This window comes from Boleophthalmus pectinirostris, unplaced genomic scaffold, assembly GCF_026225935.1.
Source record: "Boleophthalmus pectinirostris isolate CB_2022bp ecotype Guang Dong unplaced genomic scaffold, ASM2622593v1 HiC_scaffold_9, whole genome shotgun sequence".
NCBI classification, from domain to species: domain Eukaryota; kingdom Metazoa; phylum Chordata; class Actinopteri; order Gobiiformes; family Gobiidae; genus Boleophthalmus; species Boleophthalmus pectinirostris.
The window spans coordinates 39899126-39911125 of record NW_026571541.1 but is presented as its reverse complement, the minus strand read 5'-3'; the positions used below and the strand labels follow the sequence as shown (position 1 = coordinate 39911125).

At 54.1% G+C, this 12000-nt stretch overlaps 1 protein-coding gene across 1 annotated transcript in view; it reads right to left on the bottom strand.

The window, feature by feature from the left end:
* Positions 1–625: 625 nt before the first annotated feature.
* The window catches only part of LOC129412636 (collagen alpha-1(I) chain-like), a gene marked incomplete at its 3' end in the record, with an annotated part of 32565 nt that continues 21190 nt past the window's right edge, over positions 626–12000 (bottom strand). The window contains exons 24-44 of the mRNA XM_055166746.1: positions 11031–11123; positions 10073–10271; positions 9520–9647; positions 9299–9393; positions 9068–9218; positions 8876–8929; positions 8540–8707; positions 8381–8470; positions 8139–8273; positions 7910–8008; positions 7640–7729; positions 5413–5552; positions 5223–5349; positions 4772–4852; positions 4586–4687; positions 2758–2805; positions 1489–1674; positions 1292–1422; positions 1113–1185; positions 879–950; positions 626–745 (exon numbers count right to left, since the gene is read on the bottom strand). Of these exons, the coding sequence (XP_055022721.1) occupies positions 626–745; positions 879–950; positions 1113–1185; positions 1292–1422; positions 1489–1674; positions 2758–2805; positions 4586–4687; positions 4772–4852; positions 5223–5349; positions 5413–5552; positions 7640–7729; positions 7910–8008; positions 8139–8273; positions 8381–8470; positions 8540–8707; positions 8876–8929; positions 9068–9218; positions 9299–9393; positions 9520–9647; positions 10073–10271; positions 11031–11123 (2382 nt within the window). The remainder of the gene's footprint in view (positions 746–878; positions 951–1112; positions 1186–1291; positions 1423–1488; positions 1675–2757; positions 2806–4585; positions 4688–4771; positions 4853–5222; positions 5350–5412; positions 5553–7639; positions 7730–7909; positions 8009–8138; positions 8274–8380; positions 8471–8539; positions 8708–8875; positions 8930–9067; positions 9219–9298; positions 9394–9519; positions 9648–10072; positions 10272–11030; positions 11124–12000) is intronic.

Here is a 12000-nt window from a genome sequence, read left to right as displayed (position 1 = left end):
TTACGCCCTTTGACCCCTGAGGACACAAAATGGCGTCTGTGAGATGTTTGGGTGAGAAGGAGGAGCCACAGACACAAAACAGTCGATGTCGCCGTGTTCAGCCTCTAGTCGTGACCTGACTGTTTCAGCCATGACCCGACTGTTTCAGCCATGACCCGACTGTTTCAGCCATGACCTGTGCACAGAAGATGAATCATTCTGGGGAACAGATCGTCCCTGAAAATACTTTTATTCTTGGGGAGACGCCAGGAGCAGAAAAACCAAACTGTAGAGAATTATACAATACACACACCAGGAACCATACACACACACCAGGCCCCACACACACACCAGGAACCATACACACACACCAGGCCCCACACACACACCAGGAACCATACACACACACCAGGCCCCACACACACACCAGGAACCATACACACACACACCAGGCCCCACACACACACCAGGAACCATACACACACACCAGGCCCCACACACACACCAGGAACCATACACACACACCAGGCCCCACACACACACCAGGAACCATACACACACACCAGGCCCCACACACACACCAGGAACCATACACACACACACAGACACACACACACACACAGACACACACACACACACGTCTCACCCTCAGTTCCTGTCGGACCCGGTTCTCCCTTCGCTCCGGTGGGTCCAGTTTCTCCTGAAGCTCCGTCTGGACCTGGGTCTCCTGGAACCAGGACCACAGGACGAGACCGACCCTTCACACCTGAAGAAAGACGAAGACGAAGATGAAGACGAGTGAAGAAGAAGAGAGAGAAGAACCTTCACATGAAGAGGAGAGAGGAAGAGGAAGAGGAAAAGAAGAGAAGAGGAAAAGAAGAGAAGAGGAGAGGTCAGACCTTTGGCTCCTAGGGGCCCGGGGGGCCCTGGTTTAGCGTCTGGTCCTGGGGGCCCTGAGTTTCCCTTGAGTCCTGTCACACACACAACAGTTACTGCAGAGTACTACACAGTACTACACAGTACTGCAGAGTACTACACAGTACTGCAGAGTACTACACAGTACTACACAGTACTACAGAGTACTACAGACAGGTACATTGTTCCTGTTGTAAACCCAGAGCAGAGCTTCTCACCCTGGGGGCCGGGGGCCCCTGTGGAGCCCATCTGTCCCTTTGGACCTGTGGCCCCTGGGGGTCCGTCCGGCCCCTGAAACAAATGTCAGATTTAGACCAATCACAGAAGAGCAGAGCCCGAGGCCCTGCCCCTTTTTTAGAGAAGGCCAGTGATTGGTCAGAGAGAAAGTGTGTCTGACCGGTATGCCCGGGGACCCTGGCGTTCCTGGGGGCCCCTCTCTGCCCATCAGTCCGGAGCAGCCCTTGTCTCCTTTGTCTCCCTTAAAGCCGGGCCCCGGGGGCCCCTGGGGGCCCTTACTGCCGATCGGGCCTGGACACAAACACGGCTTCAGTTTGAGTCACAAACAGAAAAAGATCAAACTCTAAAGCATCCCACCTGGGGGCCCTTGGCATCCCATGGGGCCCCTGTCTCCTTTGGGGCCCTCGTAGCAGAGGCTCTGTTGTCCTTTACACCCGGCAGGACCCACTGGACCCGGGGACCCGACCGGACCAGGATCTCCCTGGGGGCCTGGGCGTCCGGGGGGGCCACAGTAGCTCGGGGGCCCCGGGTCCCCCGCACAACCTGCACACAGCACACATCAGCCCCTGGAACAGGGGGAGGACAGGGGGACAGGGGGAGGACAGGGGACAGGGGACAGGGGGACAGGGGGACAGGGGGACAGGGGGACAGGGGGAGGACAGGGGGACAGGGACAGGGGACAGGGGGACAGGGGGACAGGGGACGGGGGGGGACAGGGGGAGGACAGGGGACAGGGGGACAGGGGGACAGGGGGACAGGGGGACAGGGGGACAGGGGGACAGGGGGACAGGGGGGGGGGGACAGGGGGAGGACAGGGGGACAGGGGGAGGACAGGGGGAGGACAGGGGGACAGGGGGAGGACAGGGGGGACAGGGGGGGACAGGGGGACAGGGGGGACAGGGGGACAGGGGGGAGGACAGGGGACAGGGGGGACAGGGGGACAGGGAGGACAGGGGGGGGACAGGGGGGGGGGACAGGGGGGACAGGGGACAGGGGGGACAGGGGGACAGGGGGAGGACAGGGGGACAGGGGGACAGGGGGAGGGGGACAGGGGGAGGACAGGGGGGACAGGGGGGACAGGGGGGACAGGGGGGGACAGGGGGACAGGGGGACAGGGGGACAGGGGGACAGGGGGGGGACAGGGGGAGGACAGGGGACAGGACAGGGGACAGGGGACAGGGGGACAGGGGGACAGGGGGGACAGGGGGGGGACAGGGGGGGGGACAGGGGGGGACAGGGGGACAGGGGGGGACAGGGGGGGGGGACAGGGGGGGGGACAGGGGGACAGGGACAGGGGGACAGGGGGACAGGGGGGGGGACAGGGGGAGGACAGGGGGACAGGGGGACAGGGGGGACAGGGGACAGGGGGGACAGGGGGGGGACAGGGGGAGGACAGGGGGGACAGGGGGGGGGGGACAGGGGGAGGACAGGGGGACAGGGGGGGACAGGGGGACAGGGGGACAGGGGGGACAGGGGGGGACAGGACAGGGGGGGGACAGGGGGACAGGGGGGGGACAGGGGGGGGACAGGGGGAGGACAGGGGGGGGACAGGGGGGACAGGGGGACAGGGGACAGGGGGACGGAGGGGGGACAGGGGGGACAGGGGGACAGGGGGACAGGACTCACCTGGACTTCCTTTGGGTCCCTCTGGTCCTCGAGGTCCGAGTCCTGGATCTGAACCAAAGTTTAGAACAAAGTTCAGAAGCTGAATCAATACGACAAGTACTACAAGTACTACAAGTACTACAGGTACTACAAATACGACAAGTACTACAAATACGACAAGTACTACAAGTACTACAAGTACTACAAATACGACAAGTACTACAAATACGACAAGTACTACAAGTACTACAAATACGACAAGTACTACAAATACGACAAGTACTACAAGTACTACAAGTACTACAAGTACTACAAATACGACAAGTACTACAAATACAAGTACTACAAGTACTACAAATACTACAAGTACTACAAATACGACAAGTACTACAAATACGACAAGTACTACAAGTACTACAAATACGACAAGTACTACAAATACGACAAGTACTACAAGTACTACAAGTACTACAAATACGACAAGTACTACAAATACAAGTACTACAAGTACTACAAGTACTACAGTATTACAAGTACTACAAATACGACAAGTACTACAAATACAAGTACTACAAATACTACAAGTACTACAGTATTACAAGTACTACAAATACGACAAGTACTACAAGTACTACAAGTACTACAAATACTAGAAGTACTACAAGTACTACAAATACGACAAGTACTACAAGTACTACAAGTACTACAAATACGACAAGTACTACAATTACTACAAGTACTACAAGTACTACAAGTACTACAAATACGACAAGTACTACAAATACTACAAGTACTACAGTATTACAAGTACTACAAATACTACAAATACGACAAGTACTACAAGTACTACAAGTACTACAAATACTAGAAGTACTACAAGTACTACAAATACGACAAATACGACAAGTACTACAATTAATACAAGTACTACAAGTACTACAAGTACTACAAATACGACAAGTACTACAAATACTACAAGTACTACAGTACTACAAGTACTACAAATATTACAAATATGACAAGTACTACAAGTACTACAAATACTACAAGTACTACAGTACTACAAATACTACAAGTACTACAGTACTACAAATACTACAAGTACTACAAGTACTACAAATACTACAAGTACTACAGTATTACAAGTACTACAAATACTACAAATACGACAAGTACTACAAGTACAAATACTACAAATACTACAAGTACTACAAGTACTACAAATACTACAAGTACTACAAGTACTACAAATACTACAAGTACTACAAGTACTACAAATACTACAAGTACTGCAGTACTACAGTACTACAAATACTACAAGTACTACAAGTACTACAAATACTACAAGTACTACAGTATTACAAGTACTACAAATACTACAAATACGACAAGTACTACAAGTACAAATACTACAAATACTACAAGTACTACAAGTACTACAAATACTACAAGTACTACAAGTACTACAAATACTACAAGTACTGCAGTACTACAGTACTACAAGTACTACAAGTACTACAAATACTACAAGTACTACAAATACTACAAGTACTACAGTACTACAGTACTACAAGTACTACAAGTACTGCAAATACTACAAGTACTACAAATACTACAAATACTACAAATACTACAAGTACTACAAATACTACAAATACTACAAGTTCTACAAATACTACAAGTACTACAAATACTACAAGTACTACAAATACTACAAATACTACAAGTACTACAAGTACTACAAGTACTACAAATACTACAAGTACTACAAGTACTACAGTACTACAAGTACTACAAGTACTACAGTTCTACAAGTACTACAAGTACTACAGTACTCCAGTACTCGTACCTCCCATGATGCCTTTCTCTCCAGCAGGTCCGGGGATCCCGTCCTGACCCTGATTTCCTCGAGGACCTGAAGGACCTGAGTCTCCAGGAGCTCCTTTAGATCCTGAAAGTATATTTATGTGACAGGAGCAGACAGGAGCTGACAGGAGCTGACAGGAGCAGACAGGAGCTGACAGGAGCACATTACCTGGGAGTCCACTGAAGCCTCGGAGTCCATTGGCCCCTTGGGGCCCGTCAAAGCCCCAGTCTCCAGGTAACCCCGGGGCCCCTGAAACACAGCGCACCTGTCACTGCCCAGAGTGAGAGCACCCCCTGTAGGAGAGCGCCCCTGAGCACCCCCTGTAGGAGAGCGCCCCCTGTAGACAGAGCGCCCCCTGTAGGAGAGCGCCCCCTGTAGACAGAGCGCCCCCTGTAGACAGAGCCCCTGTAGAGAGCGCCCCTGTAGACAGAGCGCCCCCTGTAGACAGAGCGCCCCCTGTAGACAGAGCGCCCCCTGTAGACAGAGCGCCCCCTGTGACAGAGCGCCCCCTGTAGACAGAGCGCCCCCTGTAGACAGAGCGCCCCCTGTAGACAGAGCGCCCCCTGTAGGCCTTTACATGAGAGTACCTCTGTGTAGTCTGGGGTTTAGGGCCTCGTACCTCTGAAGCCTTTGAGTCCCACGGGCCCTGGGTCTCCACAGGGGCCACACGCTCCCGGGGCCCCGTCGGCTCCTCTGTCCCCCGCGGCCCCTGAGGGCCCCGGGGCCCCCGGGGGTCCGGCTGTGCCCTGAGGGAGAGAGTCGGGGTCAGGAGGTGGCCCTTGGGTTTAATGTTTGTAAAGGGTCAGTACCTGTTCTCCTTTGGGCCCTTTGGGGCCATGTCCGTCTGAGCTCGATTCTCCTTTTGGACCTTTGGCTCCTGGGGGCCCCGGGGGCCCGGCCGAGCCTGGGAGTCCATGTGGCCCCGGGGCCCCTGTGTCCCCTTTACAACCTGCACACAGTGTTTACCTGTCACACCTGTCACACCTGTCACCCCCTGTCACACCTGTCACACCCTGTCACCCCTGTCACCCCTGTCACACCCTGTCACACCTGTCACACCTGTCACACCTGTCACACCTGTCACCTCTGTCACACCCGTCACACCCGTCACACCCTGTCACACCTGTCACACCTGTCACCACCCTGTCACACCTGTCACACCCTGTCACCCCTGTCACCCCTGTCACACCCTGTCACACCTGTCACACACCTGTCACACACCTGTCACACCTGTCACACCCTGTCACACCTGTCACACCTGTCACACCCTGTCACACCTGTCACACCTGTCACCCCCTGTCACACCTGTCACACCCTGTCACCACCTGTCACACCCTGTCACACCCTGTCACCTCTGTCACACCCGTCACACACCCTGTCACACCCTGTCAACCTGTCACACCTGTCACCCCCTGTCACACCTGTCACACCCTGTCACACCTGTCACCCCTGTCACCTGTCACACCTGTCACACCCTGTCACCCCTGTCACCCCTGTCACACCTGTCACCTCTGTCACACCCGTCACACCCGTCACACCCTGTCAAACCTGTCACACCTGTCACACCCGTCACACCCGTCACACCCCTGTCACCACCTGTCACCTCTGTCACACCTGTCACACCTGTCACCTCTGTCACACCCGTCACACCCTGTCACACCTGTCACACCTGTCACCCCCTGTCACACCTGTCACACCCTGTCACCCCTGTCACACCCTGTCACACCCTGTCACACCTGTCACACCTGTCACACCCTGTCACCCTGTCACACCTGTCACACCTGTCACACACCTGTCACACCTGTCACACCCTGTCACCCTGTCACACCTGTCACACCCTGTCACACCTGTCACCCCTGTCACACCTGTCACACCTGTCACACCCTGTCACACCTGTCACACCTGTCACCTCTGTCACACCTGTCACACCTGTCACACCCTGTCACACCCTGTCACACCTGTCACACCTGTCACCCCCCTGTCACACCCGTCACACCTGTCACACCTGTCACACCTGTCACCTCTGTCACACCTGTCACACCTGTCACCCCCTGTCACACCTGTCACACCCTGTCACCCCTGTCACACCCTGTCACACCTGTCACCCTGTCACACCCGTCACACCCGTCACACCCTGTCAAACCTGTCACACCCTGTCACACCCTGTCACACCTGTCACACCTGTCACACCTGTCACCTGTCACACCTGTCACACCTGTCACACCTGTCACCTCTGTCACACCCGTCACACCCTGTCACACCCTGTCACACCTGTCACACCCCCTGTCACACCTGTCACACCCTGTCACCCCTGTCACACCCTGTCACACCCTGTCACACCTGTCACACCCTGTCACACCTGTCACCTCTGTCACACCTGTCACACCTGTGTCACACCCTGTCACACCTGTCACACCTGTCACCCTGTCACACCCTGTCACACCCTGTCACACCTGTCACCCTGTCACACCTGTCACACCCTGTCACACCCTGTCACACCTGTCACACCTGTCACACCTGTCACACCTGTCACACCTGTCACACACCTGTCACACCTGTCACACCCTGTCACACCTGTCACACCTGTCACACCTGTCACCTCTGTCACACCTGTCACACCCGTCACACCCGTCACCCTGTCACCTCTGTCACACCCGTCACACCCTGTCAAACCTGTCACCTCTGTCACACCTGTCACACCCGTCACACCCTGTCACCTCTGTCACACCCGTCACACCTGTCACACCCTGTCACACCCTGTCACACCTGTCACACCTGTCACACCCTGTCACACCCTGTCACACCCGTCACACCCGTCACACCCTGTCACACCTGTCACACCCTGTCACCTCTGTCACACACCCGTCACACACACCTGTCACACCCTGTCACACCCTGTCACACCCTGTCACACCCTGTCACACCTGTCACACCTCTGTCACACCCTGTCACACCTGTCACACCTGTCACACCCTGTCACCACCTGTCACACCCGTCACACCCGTCACACCTGTCACACCTGTCACATGGTTGTACCTGGCACTCCCATTGGTCCTAACTCTCCTGGGGGTCCACAGGCTCCAGGCAGACCGCTCCCTCCCTGAGGCCCCTGCTGCCCCGCGGCCCCTGCAAGGTCCACACAGAATCCAGACCCGAATCCAGACCCGAGTCCAGACCCGAGTCCAGACCCGAGTCCAGACCCGGTCCAGACCCGAGTCCTGACCCGAGCCCTGACCCGAGTCCTGACCCGAGTCCAGACCCGAGTCCTGACCCGAGTCCAGACCCGAGTCCAGACCCGATCCTCACCTGGAGCTCCGGCTGGTCCTGAGGAGCTGTCTCGACCCGGAACACCTGTGAGTCCAAACACACCGACCTGTCCTCGCTCCCCAGGGGCCCCCAGGGGTCCTACAGGGTCAAAGGTCAAAGGGCAAAGGGTGAGAGACACAGAGACAGAGACAGAGGGACAGAAGGACACGGGGACATGGGGACACGGGGACAGAGGGACAGAGACAGAGGGACACGGGGACGATCAGACCTGGGGCTCCTGGGGAACCGTCTTCTCCCAAAACTTGGATCATTGTTTTTTGTCCTGGGGGGCCGGGGAATCCCGGATTTCCCTGAGGCCCTCTGGGTCCCCGGGGTCCTGGGGCCCCTGAGGGCCCCGTCTCTCCTGAAACAGAGTGAAACAGAGCGCCGGTTTATTCCAGGTCATGACTCGACTGCACAGGAGACCAGTTTAAATAAAGCTCAAAAAGATTAAACTCTGGGGCCGTTTACCTGCGGGTCCGGCCGGTCCCGCTGGTCCTGGATCTCCCTGAGGTCCTGGGGGCCCGGCAGGTCCCGGGGGCCCCGAGTCTCCTCTGGCCCCTGAAGATCAAAGACAAATTGAAGGACCAATCACAGGGGAGAACGAGCTCTGTTCTGATTGGCTGTTACCTGTCCCTCCGGCTGCTCCCGGGGCCCCTGATTGGCCCTTCCTCCCCACGGCCCCCGCAGGCCCCGGGTCTCCGTCAAAGCCGGGGGTCCCATAAGGACCAGGGGGCCCCAGGTTTCCCATGCCCGGGGGCCCCATGTCCCCCTGAGCCCCTTTTGGTCCCTTCATACCTGAGACAGTCAAGAGGTCAAAGGTCAAGGTCAGGGGTCAGACTCAGTGTCAGGGGTCAGGGGTCAGACTCGGGGTCAGGGGTCAGACTCGGGGTCAGGGGTCAGACTCAGGGTCAGGGGTCAGACTCGGGGTCAGGGGTCAGAGGTCAGTATATTGTTGAACTATACCTGGGAACCCCACAGTCCCGGTGAGTCCTGGTTTTCCTGGAGGTCCAGGAGGTCCTGGGAGACACCAACCCACAAACCCCGGAGGTCCAGGGGGTCCAAAAGGCCCAAGGGTCCCTAAAAAGACTCACAGTGAAGTCTAGTCCTGGTCCAGTCCTGGTCCAGTACTGGTTCAGTCCTGGTTCAGTCCTGTACCTTTGGCTCCGGTTGCCCCTCTCTCTCCTGGACGTCCCGGTTCTCCAGTTCGACCAGGGGCCCCGCGGTTGCCCTGGGGCCCCACAGACCCCTCCTCTCCCTGGGGGCCTCTCCGTCCCTGGGTCCCTGGAAACCCGAAGCCGCGGTCGCCCTGAGATGGACACGGGGCCAAAAAACACAAAGAGACACATTTAGATCTGGGTTGGATCCAGGTCAGATCCTGGACTTTACCTTGGTCCCAGGGGGGCCTGGAGGTCCCGAAGGTCCGTCTCGACCTTTGACCCCAAAACTGGGCAGACCGGGATCACCGGGGTCACCCCTGTCCCCTGAGACACAAACATCACCAGCATGATAGAAGAACTACAGTACTACAGTACTGCAGTACTACTACTACAACTACTACTACTACTACTACTACTACTACAGATTGTACATCATACTACAGGACTGACCTTTGACCCCGGGGAATCCTGGGGATCCCTGGATGGAGAAGCCCGAGTCTCCCTTCAGTCCTTTGGGTCCTGGGGGTCCTGGTCTTCCCGGGAATCCAGCCAGACCTGGAAGAGAACCAGTCTGAGGACTTCAAGAGACTTTAGGAGACTTCAGGAGACTTCAGGAGACTTCAGGAGACTTTAGGAGACTTCAGGAGACTTCAGGAGACTTTAGGAGACTTCAGGAGACTTCAGGAGACTTTAGGAGACTTTAGGAGACTTCAGGGTTTTCACTCCAATAGTCTGATTATTTGTTCCGCACCAGGCAGTAAAATCGTTCTTGAGTCACAGACTCCAGTTTGGTCGTTTCACACCAAACCAACCAAACTTGGTCCCACTGAAGTTTCATCAATGTCCGGTAGAAATAAACGCCTATTTTGGGTCAGCCTGATGTTCCCCCGGGAAACATCGGTACCTCCAATTTCCAAAGGTTCTGATGTTCTCCGTTAACACCGCGGGCCGTCCTCATCTCAGGTTTTCACCATGAACTCATAAAAAAGAACTGCAAACTGACATCAGCTCGGAGCTGAAGCTCTGAGGGAAACAGCGGTAAAGACACGGGGGGCTCACTGCCGGGTTCAGCCCGTCAGGACGGGCCCTGGGGTCCGGCGTGGGTCCGGAGGCTCCGTCCTCCATGTGCTGGTTCCAGACAGGGATGAGTAAGACCAGTCCACTGGTCTGGGTCCAAGAGGTATCGTGCCGTCGTCTGCCCACTGGATCCATGCGAGGAAAGCGCGAATGTGCTGTGGACTAAAGGTCTGGGCGGGCGGCTCCGGTCTCCGCGCTCGAGGACTGCGGCTGGTTCTGAGGTGGTGCAGCGTCCGGACTGAAGAGTGAGTCCAGTTTGGTTGGTTTTATGTTGTTCTGAGCGTTCGTCCTTCGTGCTCTTGGTTCTTCCGGGGAAAGTTCTTCTCAGGCCAAAATACCAAAAACCACTCCCTACTCCAGATCATCTGAGCCCGAGGAACAAAGATAAACACCTCCAGTCTTGACTCACGATGGAGCGACACGTTCACACGTTGGTTCTTTCTCTGATTTTCATGTGTTACATTCTCTGTACTGGCCATTGTTGGCAAAATAATTCATAAATGAGTCACAGCTGCGTCTGGAGAACGATCTGTCACTGCCCTGGAGTCGCGTTGTTTCAGAGGAGACGCGTGTCCCCTGGAATAGTTTGTTTGGACCAACTGTCTCTGGTTTGGACCCAATTTGGCGTCTTACCAGAGGGACTAGAGTTTGGCATTTGGTGCCGACCAAGATCGCGTCTTTTTTGTGTCTTGGTCCTTTTGATTTAGTGCAGATCAGAGTGCGACTGAAGCTAAAACCAACCAAAACCATCAAGACCAACAAAACCAACCCAGACCCCGTGCACCGACAGCACCCCAAGACCCTCTGGTCCGGTCTCTAGTCTCTGGTCTGGGTCTGGTCTGGGTCTGATCTGAGCTCTGGTCTGGGCTCTGGTCTGGACTTACCTTCAGGTCCTGGACTGCCTCTCAGGCCCTTGGATCCTTTCAGACCTGGGTCTCCAGGAGAGACGTCGTACGAGGAAGGATCACCTTTTTCTCCTGCAATAGAACTTCTGCACCATTAACTCAACAAATTCAAAATTCTAAAATCCCAAATTATAGAATATTGTTCATATCATTCATAACAAAACCGGGTTAGGGTGAAATTAATTTAGTGATTATTTTGTAAACATCGGTTCTAAATGAGCAAATTCCAAAGAGGATCAAAATGAAGAGGAAAAATCTTACTCACTAATGTTAAAAACATTTTTCTTGAAAAAGTTCATGATATATTTACTAATGTCAAAACAAAAATCAAATGACACAGATGAAGATTTTACCAGATAAGAAAATTAAATTAATTCAGAAAAGTCAATGAACATTTTCTAAAGTCCTGGAAAAACGTTTTGCTTCCAGGTTCAATAAATTCATTAATAAATAATTGATTCAGTCAAATGTCTCATGTGGATTTGTTCAGATCCACAAAAATAATGAACCAAACTAAAACTTTTCAAACTCTGTTGAACAAAAACAGGATTTAGTTTGGATCTTTGTCGAGTTTCAGAATCATCTGATTCTCTGGGGCCAAATAGAGACGAGAGATGAACTTCTGAAATCCCATAAAAAAATCCTGGATTAGTCCTGGTTTAGTCCTGGATTAGTCCTGGATTTGTCCTGGATTAGTCCTGGTTTAGTCCTGGATTAGTCCTGGTTTAGTCCTGGATTAGTCCTGGATTTGTCCTGGATTAGTCCTGGTTCAGACCTGGATTAGTCCTGGATTAGTCCTGGATTTGTCCTGGATTAGTCCTGGTTTAGTCCTGGTTTAGTCCTGGATTAGTCTTGGATTAGTCCTGGATTAGTCCTGGTTCAGACCTGGATTAGTCCTGGATTAGTCCTGGATTAGTCCTGGTTTAGTCCTGGTTTAGTCCTGGATTAG